Source organism: Cajanus cajan, chromosome 5, assembly GCF_000230855.2.
Source record: "Cajanus cajan strain Asha chromosome 5, NIPB_CcT2T_4, whole genome shotgun sequence".
NCBI classification, from domain to species: Eukaryota; Viridiplantae; Streptophyta; class Magnoliopsida; order Fabales; family Fabaceae; genus Cajanus; species Cajanus cajan.
In genome coordinates this window covers 64,348,384-64,372,413 of record NC_138521.1, presented here as the reverse complement: position 1 = coordinate 64,372,413, position 24,030 = coordinate 64,348,384, and the positions used below count along the sequence as shown (strand labels likewise).

At 37.9% G+C, this 24,030-nt stretch overlaps 1 protein-coding gene across 1 annotated transcript; it reads right to left on the bottom strand.

Moving 5' to 3' along the window:
* Positions 1–20,386: 20,386 nt before the first annotated feature.
* LOC109810249 (uncharacterized) lies at positions 20,387–23,505 on the bottom strand. Its single transcript, XM_020373670.3, has 4 exons — positions 22,619–23,505; positions 21,372–21,442; positions 20,858–21,239; positions 20,387–20,764 (listed from the first exon to the last, which is right to left on the bottom strand). Exons 1-4 carry the CDS (start codon positions 22,730–22,732, stop codon positions 20,573–20,575), a joined length of 759 nt encoding a protein of 252 aa, XP_020229259.1. The 5' UTR covers positions 22,733–23,505; the 3' UTR covers positions 20,387–20,572.
* Positions 23,506–24,030: the final 525 nt, after the last annotated feature.

Genomic DNA, 24,030 nt, shown 5'->3' with positions numbered 1-24,030 from the left:
GACTCATCCAAACAAAATATTTTAAGAATGATAGAAATTGAAATCAAAGTAATTCAAATACCAAGAATTTAAAATTCCTTGAATTTTTAAAATTTCTCACACACACTATTAACTTGTTTGATTGCATAAATCTACAAAGCTAAGCTATTTAAGAACATGAACGAAATGTAAAGGTTTGTCAGGTGGTTAACCAAAATGATGATCATGAAGTGTTCTTCTCAACATGAGTTCTACCTCTAGAACAACATTCACATACTCATAATACATGTAAACACGCGCAAACTAATTCACATTATGTTTCCCTCATCAAAAAGGAGGATTTTCCGTAGGGAAGGGAGACCAAAAGAAAAAAAGAACAAAGGAAGACAAGAAGAATTTCAACGTAAATTTCTCTATAATTTGGTCAAATTTTATATTTCTAAAACTGAAAAGAAAAAGGAAGTCATTAGTTTTTAACTTATTTGCAGAAGAGGATATAAAATTAAATACATGCTCCCATCGTGATGACATAAATAAAGATCCTATATATCTAATTAGTATCTAACAAACAGGATCCGTACAATATTATTAATGGCTCTATGAAATTTCTGAGTATTTCCGACCAATCTATACTTTTTATGGCTAATTAATTAAGTGGCAGATTCTTGATATATGTTATTCTACGACTTCTGAAGTTATGCCAATGGTCAAGGACATGCACCCATGCAAATGCAACCAACACACAACCATCAAAATTTCTACCAGTCCTTAAGTACTCAGGAGGGGTGAAAGCCAAGTTTGTACCGTAACTCTTGGCATCTATACTGTTCTTCACGAGTTCAAAGCAACACAATCCTGTGGACACCACCAGCCAGTCCAAGTTACAAATAGCAAGAAACAAGGTTTACTTTGAATTTAGAACAAGGTTTTGCATTCTTTTTCAGGGTAAGGTAAACAAGCCTTATACACCTATAGAGGTGCCCTTGACCTGCATCTGAATGGAGGTGGGTTAGAGCTTATAGCATTTGTTACTTCATATTTGTAATTAGTAAAGTTGAACAACTAAGCTTATGAGTTGCTGATGTTTAAATACTTGATCATTAATGAGCATACTAACTATATGAACTTTTGATGTTTTAACCATGAAAATAATAGAGTCAATAAGAGAATAAAATATCTAGGTAGAGTTGCTAAAACAACTAAGCTTATGACTTTATAACAGTGACAATGTCAGAAGGACAAGCTCCACCTTAAAGTGGTTGAGCCAGTCAATTCTCTTTCTGCCTCACTATAAATTGTGCTCCCCAAGCATCAATGAAGCTTATAATGGTGTTTGTGAAGCTCTGAGCTTTTCATCCGATATTTTTTAAGTGTCTGGCTTATATTTTAGGAGCTTATGATATATTCCTTTTGTATCTCTGCCTGCAGCTCTCCTGTGGTTTTCATCACAACCTCTCCGTAACATTTTTCACATCGGTAATTACTATAAATCTATAACGAAAGTGTGAAGGTTACGTATTAAAACCATGATTGTTTGTATAAGTAAAGAATAACTCTTATTTTATAAGATTGAATTAAGTTTAATCTTCCTTTTAAAGACAGTATTAAAATTTATATCAGTAATTATTATGTGTTGTTGACTATATTTAACTGTAAAATAGTTTTTCAAAATTTTATTAAATAATATTTTCTTTCGTATTTAACTTTTAGGTGAAAAAATACGTAATGCACATTAATTATATAGTAAAGGATATATAAAGTAGACTAGAATGTTATATATATATATATATATATATATATATATATATATATATATATATATATATATATATATATATATATAATTCTCTACATTTCATATCAAGTTTTAAATTTTATTCAAGATTTTGTTTACATTATCTTAGAAAATAATAGTGAAAGGATCTAAAATATATTTTTTCATTAAACATGTACCGGAGAGACCGTATCGGTCACGTGGGCCAACACGTGCCATTTCGTCAGACACCCATGCATAGCCACGAACAAGCATCACTGTCAACGTCGGCTCGGCATGAGGTCGAGAACCGACATCAGTCTGGTTAATGCAAATATGGACCATCATCATTCATCGAGTCGGCTCGGTCAGGTACCGTTCCGACATAGAACATACCGGAAGTATACAGGCTGCCGTATACGGACTAGACGGTTCGGTCATTTGCCGTTCCGACTAGTATTGATTAGCCGGCTCGGCCTCTTGCCGAAGGGTTAAGCAAGTCATAACAAGTAATCACAATCAAGAAAGGTAAGTACATGATTAAAGCCTAAACGACCAATTAGTACCGTATTACCTAATTTGGTAAATATCTGAGAGGGCCCATCACGCTCAGGCCCATGTCAGATGCTATAAATAGGTCACACGTAACAAGGTATGTCACTGTTCATTCATTACCCTAGAAAATCGTGCCCACACTGACTTAAGCATCGGAGTATCTTTTGCAGGTACCTCCCCCTCCGAAGAATCCACCTAAAGCTCTCGTTCGGTCCTCATATTCCCCTGAAGATTACGAGTGTACCCTCAGGCAGGTACATTTTGGCGCCCACCGTGGGGCTGAACCGATAGCTCTCGAGAAAGACGTATTCAACAGTTTCGACGTCATGGTGAAGACAAGGAAGACTAACGCTGAACACCAGTCCGAGGAGGAGCATCAGTCCGGGGCCGAAACGGTAGAGGAGACAAACTTGACCGATGTGGTACGACAAATGAAAGAGGAAATGATTGCCATGAAACAGCAGCGAGAGAGAGATGCCGCCGAAATGGCTGCATTGAGAGAAGAGAATGCTGCCCTGAAAAACCAATACCGAGATCCCACATGGAAACCATCCGAGACGACCCATACTCAGGGGTCGTTTCATTCACACGGACACCACACCCCTGCCAACCACACCTCTATTGCCACCCCAGCCGCTCATGCTTCAGCTAGTAGGCCGATACTGCCGATGCCGGCCGGAGCACATCGGCATCCCTTCACATCAAATATCATGCAGACCGCGCTTCTTGATCATTGGAAGTCGTTGCCTCTCGACAAGTACGATGGGACCACTGATCCCGATGAACACGTAGATGTGTTCTTGACTCAAGTCACCTTAAGCACAACCGATGATGCCGCCCTTTGTCGAATTTTCCCAACATCGCTAAAAGGACGAGCTCTGAGTTGGTTCACTCGGCTTCCGGCCAACTCAATTGATTCGTTTAGTACATTGGCCTCCCAATTCACAATTCAGTTTGCTACCAGTAGGCCTCACCAACTGACCTCGTTGGCTCTGGTAAGCATTCGTCAGGAGAAAAAGGAATCCCTTCGGACATTCATGAGCCGATTCAACAAGGCGGCATTGGAAATCCGAGACCTAAACCCGGCCGTCGCCCTGCATCATCTGACTACCGCCTTGAAGCCAGGTCCCTTCGCCAACAGTATTTGCAAGAAGCCACCATCCGACATGGATGACCTTCGGCGACGAGCCGATAAGTATATGCAAATGGAGGAGCTAGCTGAGTTCCGCAACCAAGCTAGAGCAGAAGTCGTGGCAAAGCCTGAAAGGCCAGTCGAGAATAATTTCCGAGGTCGCCCGAAAGAATTGGTACCTCGGGAGAGACCCCCTCGTGGCCCAAGGTATTCCCAGTACACACCACTTAACACCAACAGAGCAGCCATACTCGAGCAAGCGCTGGCCTCGGACGTGTTGGCCGTTCCAAAACGAGCTTCTACCCCCCCAGGGCCGACACAACAAAATCTTGCCGCTACCACCGCAATCGGGGGCATTCGACAGAAGAATGTGCGGCTTTAAAAGACAAGATCGAAGACCTAATCAAACAAGGCCAGCTACAGGGTTTCATCGACCGACCGCACACAACTCGGCACGCCGACCGGTCAAGACGGCACGACCCTGAGCAAAGGAGAATGGAACCACGTCAGTATAGAGAACGGAGCCGGTCCAGAGAAAGACGAGATGTCGAACCCTCGTCACAGCCTCGGCGAGTCATCAATACCATTGCAGGTGGATTTGCTGGTGGTGGCTCATCTTCCTCATCGCAACGCAGGCATCTACGGGCCGTTCGGCATGTTCACGCCGTTGAAACAGTCCGTCGGCAATTACCTACTATCACCTTTACCGAAGCCGATTTCAAAGGCATTGATCCGGAGCAAGATGACCCAATGGTAATCAGTGTAGAAATCCATAACTGCATTGTGCGTAAAACGTTGGTAGATCAGGGAAGCTCGGCAGATATCTTGTACTGGAACACGTTCAAACAGTTGGGTATTCCAGAATCCGAATTGGTCCCCTACACGCTGACCAGAAAACGGCGCGCGAATGTTATTTTAGTAGTTTAAGGTTGCCGAGAATGGAGGAGCCAACCGAACCGAGAAGGGTGCACTCGGTTTCGCAACAGTCGGCCATCGACCTCGATCCACGAATCGATCAGGAGGAGAGGGTAGAGCCCATTGAAGACAAACAACCCTTCCAAGTAGGAACGGCACAATCCCAAGTTACTTACTTGGGAACCTATTTAACCGAAGGGGAGCGCCTAGCCATTCAGCGTGTGGTCCTCGAGAATAGAGACTTGTTCGCCTGGCACCCATCTGATATGCCTGGCATTGACCCCAATTTCCTGTGCCACAAGCTCTCCGTTAGCAAAGAGGCTAGGCCGATTGCTCAACGGCGCCGGAAAACGGGGGAAGAAAGAAAAACCGCCATCGAAGCAGAGGTGACCAAGTTGCTAGACGCTCAGTTTATCCGAGAGGTGCACTACACGACTTGGCTGGCTAACGTGGTCATGGTTAGAAAGTCAAATGGGAAATGGCGTATGTGCACCGATTATACCAATTTAAATAAAGCTTGCCCAAAAGACGCCTACCCACTCCCGAACATCGATCGGCTCGTCGATGGGGCATCCGGCCACAAATTCTTGTCTTTTCTGGATGCTTACTCGGGATACAACCAGATCCGGATGCACCCCCAAGACGAAGAAAAAACGGCATTCATCACCGAAACAGCCAATTACTGTTACCGGGTGATGCCGTTCGGATTAAAAAATGCCGGGGCCACATATCAACGTTTGATGAATAAAATCTTCCACAACCAGATCGGCCGAAGCATGGAAGTATATGTTGATGATATGGTGGTAAAATCAAGTGATGAATCCGCACATACGCATGACTTGGCCGAAGTGTTTCACGCGCTTCGCCAACATCAGATGAGACTCAACCCCGACAAGTGCGTATTCGGGGTCTCAGGCGGCAAGTTCTTAGGGTTTATGTTGTCCAGTCGCGGCATTGAAGCAAATCCTGACAAGTGCCAAGCCATTCTAAGCATGAAAAGCCCAAGTACCCTGAAAGAAGTTCAGAAGTTGGCAGGCCGGCTCACTTCGCTCTCCCGCTTTCTTCCTTGCCTAGCTGAGATAGCTAGACCCATCCTCCTCCTGCTCAAGAAGACCGAGCGATTCCAGTGGACCCAGGAGTGTGAAACATCATTCCAACATTTCAAGCAGCGCCTTAGTACACCCCCGGTCCTTTCCAAACCAGTTGCCAACATTGACATGATTATATACTTAGCGATTTCCGACAGCTCAATTAGCGCTGCGCTAATACAAGAAAACCGAGAAGAGCAACAACTAGTGTATTTCATCAGTCGGACTTTGCAGGAGGCCGAACGACGATACCAGTTAATTGAAAAGGTAGCCTTAGGACTCATCTACACTGCTCGTCGACTGAGACAATACTTTCATAGCCACAAGATAATTGTTCGGACCGATTGTCCAGTGGCAAAAGTATTAAGAAAACCAGAGATTGCCGGCCGAATGATGGCATGGTCGGTCGAGTTGTCAGAGTTCGATTTGTCCTTTGAGCCGAGAGGTCCAATCAGGTCGCAGCACTTGGCTGATTTTGTTAACGAGCTTACCCCTTCGGGGCGTTTTGAAGACGAATCATGGACCTTGCATGTCGATGGGTCTTCTAACGCCCAAGGCAGCGGAGCAGGAGTGATACTGGCTAGTCCCTCAGGCGTCACAATTGAGCAGTCCCTCCGGTTCGGTTTTCGTGCCTCCAATAACCAAGCGGAATACGAGGCCCTACTAGCTGGGATGCGGTTGGCAACCGAGATGGATGTGAAGCGAGTCATATGCTGGACCGACTCAAAGATAGTGGCCGAGCAGGTCAATGATAATTTCCAAGTTAAAGATGCGAACTTATTACAATACTATCATCTATTCCAAAAATTGAAGGATGAATTCAGTGAGGTTCAGGTTCGCCATGTTTTGCGTAGCAATAATGAACGAGCGGATCAGTTAGCTCGGCTCGCCAGCAGCCGGAAGCCGGGACAGCTGCGCACCACTATTCATCTTGAAGTTCCCTCCCCAAGCGTAACAACCGAGTGCATGGCAATAGATGAATCACCCTCATGGACCACACCCATTCGGAACTATATCACTAACGGCGCAGTACCAGCCGACCCGATGGAAGCTAAGAAGTTGCGAACACAGGCGGCTCGGTACTCCATGATAGCCGAGGACCTCTACAGACGGGGGTTCTCCACCCCGCTGCTCAAATGCATAGATAGTCACCAAGCAGATTACGTGATGAGGGAAGTCCATGAGGGTATTTGTGGCTCCCATTCCGGAGGACGAACCTTAGCAGCTAAAGTCTTGCGGGCCGGTTATTATTGGCCAACTCTGAAGGGGGACTGCGCCGACTTTGTCAAAAAATGTGTTCAGTGCCAAAAATACGGGAACCTCATCCATGCTTCAGCTGCTGAACTGCATAGCATCAGCTCTCCATGGCCGTTTACTTTATGGGGCATTGATGTACTCGGCCCATTTCCGGTGGCGAAGGGACAAGTTAAGTTTCTCCTCGTAGCTGTCGATTACTTCACAAAGTGGATTGAGGCCGAGCCGCTTGCCTGCATCTCCGCCGCTAATGTCCAGAAATTTGTCTGGAAGAACATAGTTACCGGTTTCGGCATCCCATATGCCATCATCTCGGATAACGGCTTACAATTCGCGGACAAAAAGTTCAACTCTTTCCTTGAAAACCTTGGCATCCGGCATAGGTTTACATCAGTTGAACACCCCCAGTCGAACGGCCAGGCCGAAGCGGCCAATAAGGTTATCCTCACCGAATTAAAGAAACGGCTCGGTTCGGCAAAAGGGGCATGGGCCGAAGAGTTGCCAGAGGTCCTTTGGGCGTATCGATGTACACCACAATCAACAACAAAAGAGACACCCTTTCGCCTGACTTACGGCGCAGACGCCATGATCCCGGTTGAAGTCGGAGAGCCATCATTCCGAAGACAGCACTTCCATGAGGAGTCCAACAATGCTTCGCTCCGAGCCGAGCTTGATGTCCTCGATGAAGCACGGGAAAAAGCACAGATTGTGGCCGAGGCATGTAAACAACGCATGACACGCCGTTTCAATTCAAGTGTTAAGCCGAGAACATTTCACGAAGGTAATCTTGTATGGAGAGCAACCGGGTCAGCCAGACGCAACTCTTCAGAAGGGAAGCTATCAGCCAACTGGGACGGCCCTTTCCGGATACGGCATGTCCTCAACAATGGAGCGTACAAGTTAGAAGAGCTGTCCGGCAAGGTCGTTCCTCGGACATGGAACTCTACGCACTTGAAGACTTACTATAGCTAGTTGTCTATTTTCACAAACTTGTAAGCGTTGTAAGGGTGCACTCTTTTCCTTGAACCGGTCTTTTTCCCTCTTAAAAAATAGTGAAAAGAGGTTTTGGCCGGCAAGGTTTTTAACGAGGCATCCATTTATCAATAACAACACGATTCAATCACTCATGCTTTAATTAAATTATTCAAGTCTTCCCTCCCGAGATGTCTCGCGGCCAAGGATGTGGCTTTAATTAAATTATTCAAGTCTTCCCTCCCGAGATGTCTCTCGGCCAAGGATGTGGCTTTAATTAAATTATTCAAGTCTTCCCTCCCGAGATGTCTGTCGGCTAAGGATGTGGCTTTAATTAAATTATTCAAGTCTTCCCTCCCGAGATGTCTCTCGGCCAAGGATGTGGCTTTAATTAAATTATTCAAGTCTTCCCTCCCGAGATGTCTCTCGGCCAAGGATGTGGCTTTAATTAAATTATTCAAGTCTTCCCTCCCGAGATGTCTCTCGGCCAAGGATGTGGCTTTAATTAAATTATTCAAGTCTTCCCTCCCGAGATGTCTCTCGGCCAAGGATGTGGCTTTAATTAAATTATTCAAGTCTTCCCTCCCGAGATGTCTCTCGGCCAAGGATGTGGCTTTAATTAAATTATTCAAGTCTTCCCTCCCGAGACGTCTCTCGGCCAAGGATGTGGCTTTAATTAATTATTCAAGTCTTCCTTCCCGAGATATCTCTCGACCAAGGAGACGGCTCACGCAAATTAAGTTGTTAATCACCACAAGAGTTCACGCCAGTTATAACATAAAGGACGGAGAAATTTCATTAAAAAAGAAAGGTACATTATCAATAGGCGCTATCGGCCCCATAATACAAAAGAAACATTTAAGACGCTACTTCTGCCTCCCCCTGAACTGGACCATCCTCAGGTGCAGCCTCCTCGTTCAGAGTCTCCTCTTCGTTTGGCCCAACTGGCCGAGCCGGAGCCTCCTCGTCGGCTTCCTGATCAGGTGGAATGGAGGTCATATCCACCAACTTCCCTTGGAAAAAATCTTTTGTCATGTCCAGGTGGAAGTCAGGGGGAAAGTCACCGAAGTAGCAAGCCTGCCGAGCAGCTTGAGCAAAATCGGCCTGATGCTGACTGAGAACCTTGGCGCGCGCCTTCTCCTGATAAGCACCAAAGGCAGCCTTTTCAGCATCCAGCTCCTTGCTCAGAGCTGTCACCTTATCAGTCTCGCCCTTCAGAGCAAGTTCGAGACGCTGTACCTTTAAGGCCAAGTCATCAGCGGTTCTTCCTCGGCGATCCATCTCGGACTGATACTTGCTACTAGCCGTCTGGGCGTCGGTCAAAGCAGCCAGTGTCTCTTGAAGAGACTTCTCCTGCTCAGCTAGCTGTTTGCGCAACTCATCCGCCTCACCGTTCGGCTGCATGACAATACTCTGTGCCATGGCCACAGCGCGCACTTGGAACTCACAAAAGAAGCTCCATTTCTGCGCCGAACTCATTCGGCTCAGCAGCCCCTGCCCTACCTCGGAGGTCAGGTCTTGACTCAGGAAATCCTGAGCGTTAACATTGCCAGCCAAGAAACTTGGTGCCGACAAGCTTTCGGGAACAGGGGGGCTAACCACTCGGCGCTGTTTTGCCCGGCGACTCTCCTCCTCGGCCCTAGAGTCAGGCCTTCTTTTTTCAGGTTGGGGCCGGGTGGTCTTCTTCGGCCGAGACGTGGGTCCGACCCCACTACCTTGACCAGCTGGTTGATTCACGCGCGCGGCCGACGCAGGCCTATTCGCGGTGTTCGACGCAAGTTGGTTCCGAAGCAAGTTGCGGATATCCAAATCGTCATGAGCCGCCATTATACCTGCACATCATTAGTCAAAATCAATGATAACACTTGAATTCAAACAAGTAGGAAAAGTACTATACCGATCAATTCTTCGACCACATCGGCCGAATCAAACAATCGGACAAGAGGACGGCATGGTAAGGGCCGAGGCAACTTGTTTAACAAATCAAGACTTCCTCTCTCCTCTGGGGACATGCGTGACTTGGAAACCGTGTCATACTTGCGCGGCTTCCGGGTCCAGTAGAAGGGAAATAGTGGATTTCCCTCAGCGTCAAAGAAATACTTATTCCCTGGTTCCGGCCGAATCATCACCTTCATAAATCCCACTTTAAATTTTTTGTAGGAGGTGGTGAAAGGTTGTAGTAGACAATCACTGTGGCGAATCAAAGACAGCCACTTGGCCTTCCTCGTCGGCCGAGAAGTATAGAAGTGCAGAAATAGATGTGGAGTAGGAGAAAGACCGAGACCCAGACACAAATGCCTGAACCCTTGCATAGCGGCCCAGGTGTTCGGGTGAAGTTGACTCGGCGCCACATTCAAAAGCCGAAGTATACCCATAAAGTAATCGTCAAATGGGAGAGATATCTTCAAATCCCGGAACATATAATCATACACATAGAAAAAGGGGTATTTAGAAGTCCCCTGACTCAAATAAACAAAATCAGGATTGGACACCCCGTCGCCTCGGCATGGTTGAAAGAAGATGGCCGAAGGCTCCTCATCTTCAGGAAAGTCCAAAAACTTCACGGCCGATACAAAATCCACCAGAGATTTTTTACTTGTATACCGAGAGTATACACTACCAACCTCACCGTGCACCCACGAATATCCTGGAGTTGATATTGGAGGGAACACTCTTGATGATTCTCCACCCCGACTAGGTTGCTCATCGGAATCTACAGCCGATGCCGACTCATTCCCGCTTTGCGACCGACCGGACCCCGAAGCCGACTCTGTGGAATCGTCCCTATTTGAAGCTGAAGCCGACGCTACCTCCTGGTTCGGCGTCGTCCTTAACCTAGATACCTCTTCGTCCCCAGAGGAGTCAACATGAACAATGTCCAGGTTAGCCATTACGTACCTGATGATTGAACTTGACCAATTGCTGTTGAGTACTCAAAACGCTCTCAGATATCTTCGGCTCGGAGCAGCTAGTAAGTTTGCGTGTGGCAATCCTTCCTCCTACACACCTATTTATAGGCGTTCTTAATAGGCAACTGAAGAGACACCCCCTCGTGCCTACCGTTGGATCATTTAGATCCAACGGTCTAGGGCGCGCAACTCTTCATATCCCACCATAACTTCCCGCCTACGCCATCAAATACCCAACGGTTACAACTCTTCATATCCCACCATCAGTTGTAACCCTTAGCTTCTTTTTCACGACACCGACTGAAAAATTCTCTTTTTATTTCATTAACCTTTCGCGTCACTTCGTTCCTCAAAGGCTGGGGGGCTTGTGTACCGGAGAGACCGTATCGGTCACGTGGGCCAACACTCTTATCAATAATTTTTTAAGAAGAAAGATATATCAAATATTAAAGGTATTGTTGAAATGGAACATAAGGAAAAGACATTAAAGTAATACCCTCATTTAAATTTAACTTCAAATTCTTTTTAGTGTCAAATATGTATTTGTCAAGATTTATATTCAAAATAATTCATTAAATACCTTCACTTAATTAAAAGTAAAATAGCTAGCTTTAATTAATAAAAAAAAGTTGCTGACTAAATTCATTGAGTAAAAGAAAAATGGTCAAATTAATGGAAAATGATAAAATTAATCATTAGAATGTTAATTAATTTATATATTACTAAAAAAATATTTATTATAACCTGTATAATCACACTTTCGAATTCAATACTGCACACACTCATACTCATTTTCTCTACTCTTTGAGCTTTTCCCAAGTTTCACTTTCAATCACTAATTCTCAATGGAGTTCAACTACGATCCAAAACGGATTGACACCAATGTCGGAAGCTCTTCCCACAGTCACCTACGCCTCCCCAACCCTCATTACAAGATAACTAAGGTTTCTCTTTCAAGAGACCCATTTGTATAGTTGTTTAAGAGTCTGGATCAAGTTAAAAATATTTTTAAAAAATTCTCTATTAAAAATAATAAAAAAAATATTTTTAATAAAAAGTTTTCAAAAACACTTTTACCCTGTATATGCTAAAAAGAACAAGACTATTGTTTGCATGAGTTTATTTCATTCACTCTCTAGAGTCTGTGTTTTGGCCAGGTGGGTTTACGGTCAATGTTCCGGAGACGAGAGTATTCCAAACGCAAGTGTCTGTGAATGTGGAAGAAGCGTTGCGGCGAGAGTTACAAAAACAGCAAAATCGAAGGGAGTTGGAGAGAGCACTATAGAAATCTCAATGCAAAGATCAGTGGGGTTCTCGACTTCAACACAAACGAACAAACAACACTGGTAATAACATCAACATATTTGGTGGGTCACAGCCACATTTTGGCCCCCACGTTGATACTAGACAACCTTATATGCCAAAGCAATTGTCCACTCACACTAACAAGAATTAAGAGATTATAACGGTTAGTGTGTAGTGCTATATGTTTTTGTTAAAATGTGACACAAATTTATATAATAAACTATATTATTATAGAAAAATACATAAGTATATGCTAATAATTATTAGATGATATAAATTCTAGAATTATATAGGCAATTACATATAGATATAAAATTTTAAAATAGATATTTTTAGAATTCTCTACATAAAACATGAATGGTGATGTTGAGACTTATAAATAAGTCATGTACCCAATATTTATAATCAAGTAACTAGTAAGTCATTTTCACTCGAATGTATTTCAACTATTTCTTTAAACTAGTTTTCCTTTCAACTAAACTTATCAGTATAAATTTGCCACCCCATTTTTTTTACTAATCAAAGAAGTTTTTATTATTTAATAATTCATAAATTAACGGTTTTTAATTTTATTTTCTCTTCGATTTTATTTTCTTTTTCTTCTCGCTTCTTCGTTTGTGGGGTTTGGATTGTGAAAATGATCGGATATTGAAACTGTTTGATCAGGCTCATCATTATCCAACTGTTTTAATTTAAGATAAAATTAATTTTTTAAGCATAATTTATGTTTTTTTTATAATAAGAATTGGAATTTTCCTTCGATACTATTTATTTACAGATTTTATTAATATATATATATATATATATATATATATATATATTAATTATTGAAGTAAAACTTTAATTTTGATAAAAAAAAACATCAATATTATATCTAAATTTTGTTTTATAATTTATGTACAACATGAGTAATCTTAACAATTGGGCTTTAGGTTCCTCCATTAGGGTTTTGTATTGCAGAATTGGATATTTAGTCTATTCTTTTTTTAAACGGTGAATTTTTCGATTTTTCTCAGGTGGGTTTGGATTGTTAGATGTTAATAAATGGGCAATGTTGAAGCTTTTAATTGGCGCGAAAGCTTATAGTTTTTTTATTTATTTTTATTTTTTTGTGTGTGTCCCATCGCAAGCTAAGCTGGATGCTGTTCTTCATGGTGCAAAGCGCCAAGCTGTGACACCTCCTGCAATTGATGACAGTGAACATTCTTCATTTAGTTTACAAAAGAAACCTAAGCATGAGTGGAGTTGTGCTCTTTGTCAGATAATTACTACCACTGGTGAGCAAGCCTTGAAGGATCATCTTCAAGGTAAAAAGCGCAAGAACAAAGAAGCATCCTTAAGAGTTGAGACCTACAAAAAATATGTAATTAAGAGCACCGAAACCTCATTACCATTATCATTAAAGGAAAATACAATGTGTAAAAGCTACTGAAGCGAATGTTACCATGAATTCAGGGTTGGAAGCAAGACTAGAGAACCAAATACTTCAACCTTATTTAACCCCCACAAACACAAGCGTACCAGAATCTACAAAAGAGGATCAAGCTGCGCAGGAAATCCAAGATCTAGGTTGTCTAGAGAACAAGAGTAAAACAGCTACTGAGCAAGAAGCTGTTCGGGAAGCATATGCCTTGACAACAAAGACGTTTAAATTTTGGTGTAAAGTTTGTCATGTTCAAATTAACTCTTGCAAGTGTTAGGCAAAACCATATAATTGGGAAAAGACACTTGGCTAACATGTATAGGTTCTAGGGATGGCAATGGGCCCCACGGGGACGGGTAACAGTAAACCCGTCCCCGCCCAGTTAGATAAAAATTGACTCCATACCCATCTCATATCCGCGCGAGTATCTATTAAGCGAATATTCATGAATTTCTTGAATACTCACGGATATCTATAGATATTTATAATTTTTTTTAAAAATTAAAAAAAAATTATATTATAAATAATTTTAAGTTTATATTTAATGTCATTTAAATATTAAAAATAAAAATTTAATGTTAATTTTGAACTTGTATTTAACATTAATTTTGTTGAAATAATAATAAAAATGCAAGATAATCAATAACTTAAAATATATCAATCTCACAAGTAAGTTAAAGTCTCATCACAAAGCTACAATAATTTAATTTCATAATTCTAAACGAAAGTAAACAATTTAAAATACATAAATCTTATTGGTCCAATAATCAAAGCTAGAAAATTAATCAAATTACATCCAACATAATTTTATAACAGGCTTAATACATGTTGGTAACTTCATCAACCTCACTTTTGTAAGAAAATAATATGAGAGAGTGTAGTTTTAGGATTACGTGATATAAGGATAATTAAGATATTTAAGAAATTTTATTAAACGGGTACTTGCGAGTATAGATATCATCATACCCGCCCTCGTCCCATTTATAAACGGGTAAAAAATTATCCGTCCTCATTATCCGCGAGTACCCAATTAACCTATCTATTTATTATCCGTAGCAGATTTTACCCGCAAATACCTGCGGGTGCGGGTAATTTTCCATCCCTAAGCATGGTATGTGCTATGGGTGGAGCAAGCCCTTTGGAGGCCTCCGGAGCACCCATGGGTCAAGCTAAACACGGACGGGAGTTGGTTGAGTGAGACTTCTGCTATGGGGATGGGTGGAGTAATTCGTGATTGGGCAAGTATGTGGCGGGGGGGCTTTTCGCGAGGCGCCTTACCTGGTGATGCGTTACGTGCTGAGTTGTTGGCTTTGGAGGAGGGTCTCTCGTTTTGTTGGGAAGGTGGGTTTCGGAAGGTGAGCTGCGAATGTGACTGCCTGGGAGCTGTTAAGTTGTTTCAAGATCGGCCAACGGATAGGGATTATCTGCACAAGCACTATGATGTTATTCGGCGTGTTCAGCGATTGCTAGCTCGGGATTGGGTAGTTTACGTAAGTCATATTCCTCGAGAAATAAACTCAGTAGCTCATACGCTTGCTAGTTGGGGTGTAAGGAACCTAGGTTCCAATGTATTTTGGAGGAGTCCTCCAGATTTTGTTTTGTTTCCGTTAGGGCGAGACTCTATGTTTTGAATTGACTGCTTTGTTTTAACTTTCTTACTTTACCAAAAAAAAAAAGCATGGTATGTGCAACTTACCACGATAGTGCTTTGAGTTAACATGTTGCATCCTTTATCTCATAAATAAGTTTTTTTTTTGTCTTCTTATGTACCAATTCCCCAAATGAGACAATAATTTATAGCATGTTAAAATGTAATGAACAAGGGTTTAACAAGGTATGAGTGTGCAAAAAAATTTAAATCGATCTAAACCGAACTGATCCAATCCATATTATAAAAATATGATCCATTTTGTAAAAAAAGTTTGAATCCACTTGCAAAACTATAATTGATTATCCAATCTATTTTTACAAATTAAATCAGTTCTATTTGATTTTTTTTATAAAAAAAATTCATATATGGGTATCAAGTGGATAATCACATTGATCCAATCCATTTTATAAAAAAAATGGATCAATTAATTAATCTATTTTAAATTTTTCAAAAATTTAATTCACAAACACTTCTAAACAAGGAACCAAAAGAAAATTGAAAATATTTGTATGAAAATTATAAGATAAAATTTGTACAATTGTAGAACTAAATGAGTAGATAATAAATCTTATTGAATTTATATCATAAGATTTAAAAAGTCTTTATGATTTTAAAATATTTGAAATGACAGCATTCAATGTTAGAAGAGTAAATAAAAAAAATTATAACAAAGATAAAATTGTGTCAAAAAGAGTGCATTAAAAACAATGTTACTAAAAAAAATATTATTTTAAAGGTTTAAATATATATTAGTATAATATATAAATTCAAATAAATTGCAAAATATGTATAATAAATTATTTTTAAAATTTTTACTCAAAACTATACTTTAAAATAAATTACTAAATTATTTTAAATTGACGGTAAAATAGATATTTAAAATTTTCTTAGATGATATTTTCTACCACATTAAACTTTTAGGTGAAGAAATACGTAAAATGAATATAAATAAGATATATCTAAAGTCAAATTAAGCATGTTATATTTTAAAATAGGCTAAAAACCTATTTTGGTCCCTTATAATCTTTTTTTGTTTTAATTTAGTCCCTCATTAATTTTTTGTCTCAATTTGGTCTCAAACTAATTAATTGGTTTCAATTTAGTCCCAAATTAATTAATTGGTTTCAATGTGGGACTTTCTGTCCAAATTGCTTTAACGATGTTAACTTTTGGCCACGTGGACGCCACGTAGATGCATACGTGGATGCCACGTGGATGAGAATTTTTTTGAAAACACCTGGACCCAGAACGGCCCGTTCTGAAACCGGAACGGGGACATTCTGGGTGCACTTTTGGTGTATTAATTTTGCATTCGGAACGGCCCGTTCCAGGTGCAAAATTAACACACTGAAAATGTAACCAGAACGGCCCGTTCCGGTTTAAGAACGGGCCGTTCCGGTTTTTTTTTTATATATAAAATATTAATAATTTTATAAAATATATATTATTAATTATATTTTATTATGTTATTATATCTAATAAAATAAATATATTAATATTTTTTTATATTTTATTTTATTATGTTTATCTTATTAATTTTTATCATTTTATTCTTTTAATCTTAAATAAGTTGCAAAAAATTATAAAGTGATATTTAAATATTTCTTCAAACAGAAAGAGAAAAAGAAAAAATTATTACTCTATTTATAAGACAATTATATTTTATAAAAATAAGTAATTTTAAAAAATTTACCATAAAAAAATATTTTTCAAAATTATTATATTTTTTAATAAAATTAATCAAGAATATTTGTTTAATTGCATTTTTTATCTCTCAAGTATTACAATTGTACAGTTTTGTGATCTCCAAGATTTTAATTGCATAATTTTAGTCCTTAAAGAATTACAATTGCGCGATTTTGGTCCTTCAATTTTTAATTGAACAATTTTAGTCTCTCGAATATCATAATAGTATGATTTTTGTTTCTCCCATTAAAAATTAATATTTTAATATATATATATATATATATATATATATAATGTTTTAAAATTAAATAATTATTTATCTATTCAAATTAACGTATATTATAATTTTCGATATTATATCAATAATATTATTAATATATTTATAGATAAATTAATAATTTGATAAATATAACTTGTTATATATTAATATACTTTTACAAAAATATAAGTATATTAATTAGAAATATATATCTGATCTTATATATTTATATTTTTGTAAAAGTATATTAATATATATTATGTTATATTTATCAAATTATTAATGTATTTATAAATATAGTAAAAATATTAGTGATATTAATTTATCAGTAATATTAAAATACTAATAATATATAAATTTTATTTATTTAGTAATAATAAATATATATCATTTGATACATTAAAAAAATAATAATATACGTTAATTTAAATAAACAAACAATTATATAGTTTTAAAATATTATATATATATATATATTAAAATTTTAAAATTATTAAATTTTTAATGAGAAAGACTAAAATTGCACAATTATGATATTTGAGAGATTAAAATTGTTCAATTAAAAATTGTGAGACTAAAATTACACAACTATAATCTTTTAAGGACTGAAATTACTCAATTAAAACCTTAGAGATCAAAATTGCATAATTATAATATCAAAAGCACAATTAAGTAAAGAATATTTTATTCACAGTTTTGGAACGGCCCGTTCCGGTTTCAGAACAGGCCGTTCCGGTCCAGGTGTTTTCAAAAAAAATTCTCATCCACGTGGATGCAATGTATGCATCTACGTGGCATCCACGTGGCCAAAAGTTAACTCCGTTTAAATAATTTAGACGGAAGTCCCACATTGAAACTAATTAATTAATTTGGGACTAAACTGAAACCAATTAATTAGTTTGGGACCAAATTAAGACTAAAAATTAATGAGGAACTAAATTGAAACAAAAAAAGATTATAAGGGACCAAAATAGGTTTTTAGCCTTTAAAATACTTAAATTCAATCAAATGACGAATAAAGTCCTACTTTCTCATTTTACATCTCTACGTTTTATATCAATATTTAGATTTTATTCAAGATTTTGTTTACAATAATCTTTGAAAATAATAGTCAAAGGATAAAAAGTAGATATTTTTCATTAAACACATTAATTATATTTGATATTTTTCCGATACATTCTTATCAATATTTTCAATAATTCTTTAGGAAGAGAGATTTATCAACTATAATATACTATAAATGGTATTGTTGAAATGAATCATAAGGAAAAGACATTAACGTAATTTTCTAATTTAAATTTAAATTTTAAAATAAACTTTTAGTGTTATGTACATTTGTCAATATTTATATTCAAAATAATTCATTAAATACATTTACTTAATTAAAAATAATAAACATGTTGCTGACTAAATTAATTGAGTAAAAGTAAAAAATGGTAAAATGGAAAATGCTAAAATTAGTTATTAAAAATGTTAATTAATTTATATATTTCTAATAAAATATTTTTTTATACAAATGTTGTAGAGTCAACATTTACACGGATGAAACAGCTACATCATTTTCTCATTTTCTAGGCAATAGTAAAGAGAATCATGACAACTAAAAGCAAAAATTGTAGCTCAAGGATGATTTTCTTGCAAGGTTAGGCTTCAACATGAATTAATGTTAACATGCCATGCCACTACCCAACGCCACGCCTACCATCTTGGAACTGCGCAGAGGAACGCAGAGCCCCTACCCTTGGCGGCACGAACCATGTCGCAGCCGCTGCCCAACGTCACGCCTACCACCCTGCAACATGCCCCCCATCCTACATTGAGCCATTAGATCGAGAAACAAAATCATCAATTAGTTTAATATAAAGTCTCAAGTTGGGCTAGTGAACATTACAGTTAACGTAGGAGGACAGAAAGGAGAAAAATTATCTACTAAAAAAAAAATTATGTGTTAGTTTCTTAGTGGAAGAGGACAATCTCCTTATTCAACTATGACTCAACATTTTGAAAGATCCAATTATGAAAGTTGATCACACTAGAAATAGTTTCTAGATAAGAATAAAAGAGAATTACAATAACAATTGCAATCAATTTCCATAAAAAAAATCAGGTTCAGTTAAAAAGTTATTGGTTTCAAATCAATAAAAAAGTTCAATTATTTGTCGGATGTTACAAACAAACTCGTGATAAAAGAAAAAGTGAAAAATCAGATAAAAACATCATGACAAATACATATAAGATTTTATATTTATATTTATATATTATCTATAAATAATTAAAATTTTCAAATTTATCAAAAAGTGAAATGAGTTGACAAAAAGTGAAAGTATTTATAAACAATTCTCGTTAAAATAAAAATTATAAAAATATTATATGAATTACTTATAAGTGATATGACATAATGATGTCCATTTAAAGTAATTAGAGTTATTTATAAACAACTTTTATTATAAATGTACTAATAGATCACAAATTCCGAGATTTTTTAAAAAAATCGACGGAATTGACATTTAACAACTTTGTGGTGGCACCCATACTCGCAAAATCCCACCCTAAATTCTGCTAGTATTTAATTTATACCTAGGTTTCTTCCAAATGGTGGATAAGTTAAGTAGAGACATTAAGCAATAGAATAATGATTGGGCACAACGGAGAATCTTATGTTAAGTGAACTAATGGATAGCCGTCGTGAACTAAAACTAAACGACCTAATCCCCCACCTTCAAAACCAGCCAGAAAAAGAGAAACAAACACAAGAATCCAACTCTTCCTTTGCTAGATGGAAAATGGCGAAGAAATATGGTACAGTCACAAAATAGCGAAGAATTTTTTTTTTTTATAAGCGAAGAAATAAAAAAAATTAAGTTTCACATATTTTATTTCTTCGCAAATCAACACAAAAATAAACAACATATGTTTAAAATTCATTCATATTCGAATAAACTATTACATACTGAAATCACACTTAAAATTCATTTTTATTTAAATAAAACGTTATTCACATTCAAATAAAAATCATTATTCACACATTTTTTTATATTTATTCAAATAAATAAAACTGTTCTCCGAATGTTTGCTTTCAAAAACGTAAACTTTCATTCAAATAGAACTGTATTTTAATTAATTTTTAATCTAAAAAGTATTACTTTAAAATTATTTCCTTAATAAGTTATTTATTTATTTCAAAATATTATTTATTTAGTTATATAATAAAAAAATAATTTTAAAAATATTCCTTTTTATTTTTAACTCTTATCATTTATTTATTTCTCTTATTTTTTTTTTTATATTTTATTCTCACATATTTCTTTCTATCTTATTAAATATGTATAATTATTTCTCACCTATTTTTTTTTCAATCAAAGAATCAAATTTTTATTCTATTTCTACTAATTTATTTCTCACCGGTTTCTACCTATTTCTTTCTTATCTACCACCAAACATATGAATTGAAATCCAGTTTTGGACAACTTTTTCCCATGCAAAAGATATATAAAAAAAACTCGTGTGGAGAATGAAAGATAAGATGATTTAGGGGAACAGAATTCTCCATTTCATCTAATTAATATATATATTGAACATATGATTCTATAAGGTATACTTTTATCTTTACAAAGTAAAACATAAAACTAGAATGGAAGGTTAAAAATGTGTTTGCATATTAAGGCAGACAAAAGGAATTCAGCCTTATAGATCAAACCCTCAATGCCACCTGGTCTTGCCATGAAATCTTCCTCTTCCCTGCCCTATTTGATCCATCCCCAACGCTTCTGCAAGCCGAGAGCTTGATATCGTTGTGCTCCTCCCCCGTAACTCTTTGCGTACTTCTCTTTGGTTCTTCGATCCTCATAGGCTCACCGTTGCCTTGTAATTCCTCCTCTTCTCTCTGCATCACCAGAACCGAAGGAAACCATGAGTCTACTTGAAACAAACATAAACAAGGACTAATGATGCAAACACAGCATGTTCAGCTAATTACCGAAATCTGGTTCAAGTCAAAAAATGGAGTTACACTCTTCTTTGCGGCTTCCTTGCTGCTGTGAATCCTTTCTTTGTGATTCAAGTCAAGTGCTGGTGGAGCAGAACTGTGAATAGCAGCATCTTTTTTACTATAACTCCTAGCATTCTGGTTTAGATCAAACAGATGGCCAGTTTTTTGCAATGGGAACTCAGGCAAATTACAACTCCTTCCGTTTGGGTTAAAATGAGATGTGGGGTGGGGTCGAAGAGCAGGTTCCTTTCTATTGTAACTCTTTCCCTTCGCCGTGATGGAAGCTTGGATTTTGAGCTTTTGTGGCTTTACAACTTCTTGCTTTGGAATAGGGTGTTTTAGCAAGTATTTATAACGTTGCCTTAAAAAACTGCAGTTACAAGAGAGACAGTGAGGAGGATAACAATAAACTGCAAATCATGAAAAACCTGTAACTGTGATTGACATTAAACTGTAAACTATGGAAAAGAAACAGCTACTACTTTGAGGCGTGAAACATTACCTAACTTCATCTTCCAGCATCAACTTGTTCTGCTTCGTAGCCTGCAATTTCCTTCTCATGGCTTCTGTTTCCTAAGCATATTATAAAACAGAAATTTGATGAAAACAGTTTCTCCAAAAAATATATTGGAAAAAAAAAAAAACCTTTGAAACAAAGACTTTGCACGAGGAAATTAGACAAACAAACACCCTAACGAAATTGTTGAGTTTTGACAATGGAAAGTGAGCCACCAAGATGAAAGAATTATAGGACAGAGCTTGTTTGGATGCATGCTTGGAAGAGCTGCTTCTCTACTGGTATATACTCTATTTTCAGTAAAGAAGCTCTTAAAAGAGCTTCTAGCTTGTATCCAACCAGGGTCTAACCGATAACTGAGTATTATTTATTCATCAAGTTCAGAATTAGATAAATTCAAAAACCATATGAATCAAAAATAAATACAAAGCAATTTAGCATAGAGACCCAGGAATGTCATGGGTAAAGTGAGATGTCAGAAAAAAGGAGACTAATTAACAATTAGGCACTATTCTGTTCTTAAGTTCATGATTTTAAAGTTCAAACGCTCTATAGAAAATAAGACATATAATCCCCCCCCTAAATAAAGTACAAGGCTAATCAGCACAGAGACCCAAGAGGCTGAAACTCAAAAGTCAAAATTGTGAAGAGGAAAGGCTCCGAGAGGAGCTTTGTGAAAACATGTAAAATTGACAAACAAAATAACAGAACTCACACCCCAAGAGCACACTGGTGTTATAGAATTGCAGCTTTATGATCACAAATACTCAAGAATTTTGCAGATAAGAATCAAAGATTAGGTTACTGTCCCAAAAATTGTTGTGCTCCGTAAAGAAACGAAGAAATTACACACACACACAAAGATGAACATGAAAACCCATCATCCCATCAGATCGGAACATAAACATAGGTTAAATCCAAACAATTAATCAAACAAGAATATCAATCATAACACAAGATCCCTTAATCGCACACCAAAAAAAACCCTTAATTTCCACAACAAGCACCCATGACTAACCCGTTAAACCCAAAGAAATCATGTAACAAACATATCAATCAAAACACAAGATCCCTTCCACCAAAAAGAAACCCTTAATTTTGACGACAAAGAACCATCATAACCCTAAATGAACCAAAAGGCAGAAAGAGATCAAGGGAAAAACCAGATCCAGAGAAGAGAAATTTGGAATCTTTGGAAAAGAAGAAGGAAGAGGGCAAGGCAAAGGCGTTACCTTGTGCAGGTCTTGATAATCCTGCAAGAGACTCTGGTGCCTGAACCTTGTTCTCTGATCCTGATAGGCCTCATAAGGAGGCTCCATGGAGAGAACCCCTTTCATCTTCTTCATGAGATCGGAGAGAAACAAGAGAACCCACAAGGCGAGAAGGAAGCAAACCTAAAGGGAAAAGGCAGATAGAGAGAAAGAAGAAGGTGGGTGGGTGAGTGGGTAGGGTTGGGTGGGGTGGGGTGGGGTGATGGAACAAAACGTGAGAGAAAGAAAGATATAGGAAAAGAGAGGCAAGAGAGAGAGAGAGAGAGAGAAAGAGAGAGAGAGAGAAGGGTGAAGGGGTAAGAAGGTTCTCGCTTTCCTGTTTTCTCTGTGAGAAACTCTGACCAAGACAAAGAGACCCAAAAAGCCCACATAACTCGGTGAAAAATATTGTTGTTTTGAAAGAGCAGTGATGAAGATGGGATTTTTTGGGGGCTTGCAGAAGGGCAATTCGGGGAACATAGTTTGGGTGAGAGAGAGAGATGTGAGGTGGGTTTGGTTGGAGGACATTTGAACACATCTAACTTCTCTTTCTTTTGTTTCCCATTCTTTTTTGTTTTTCTTTCTTCTACATAAATTTGGTCCAGCTGGGCCATCGATGAGAGAGAAATAGAGGGTGGGTGGTGTGAGGATGCGTGGAGTTTCCATGTTTCTTCTTTCGTTGCGCTGTGTTGTGTGTAGAGAGAGAAAGAGAAAGGGAATGGGTCAGAGAGAGAAAGAGGGGTAGTGTAGTATTGAAGATAGATAGATAGATAGATTAGGGGCTGAAGGGATAATGAGATGATGCTGTTTCTCTGCTACGCTGTAGCACTTGTTGTTGCATCCTTATATTTTTAGGATTTCAGTACTTTCGTCTCATGCTGCCATTCACAACCATTATTTTTATATCTATCTAAAGTGTGCTTTTACCTGTCTACCCTTGTCATTTTCGTGCTTCTTTATCTGCTTTTCACCCCGTGTCCCGTGTCCCGTGTCCTGTGTCCTGTGTCCTGGCCCTGGGTGGAGAGAAAAGAGATGAAAGGGGTAAAGTAAAGAAGAAAAGGGAAGGGTGGATTAGGTACTTTACGCCCTATCTTTATATTTAATGTTTCCTCCAACTTCATGAATGGAATTGGAAAGATCCCACCACCACCTACTTTCACCACTTTTCTGAGGGACACCAACCTACCCACTACTTCCCTTCTTTCAAACCTCCATCACCATTTCTACATGCCTTACCCAACCTTTTTTATTAATAATCCACATATTCATTTTTTTAACCCTATTTTCTCCTTCTATTCTTTTTTTATAACATTCCTCAATTCAATACATAACTAGAGATCATTTCAGTTTTAAACATGTACAATCGATTTTCTCAACCACTATTCTTTATTAAA

Excerpts from the sequence above, each read along its gene's own strand:
- LOC109810249 (XM_020373670.3), bottom strand. The coding sequence starts at position 22,732 with ATGAAGAAGATGAAAGGGGTTCTCTCCATGGAGCCTCCTTATGAGGCC. Across the intron at positions 21,240-21,371 it reads ATGCTGGAAGATGAAGTTAG|TTTTTTAAGGCAACGTTATA; the intron begins GTAATGTTTCAC and ends TTGTAACTGCAG. Across the intron at positions 20,765-20,857 it reads TTGACTTGAACCAGATTTCG|AGAGAAGAGGAGGAATTACA; the intron begins GTAATTAGCTGA and ends CTGGTGATGCAG.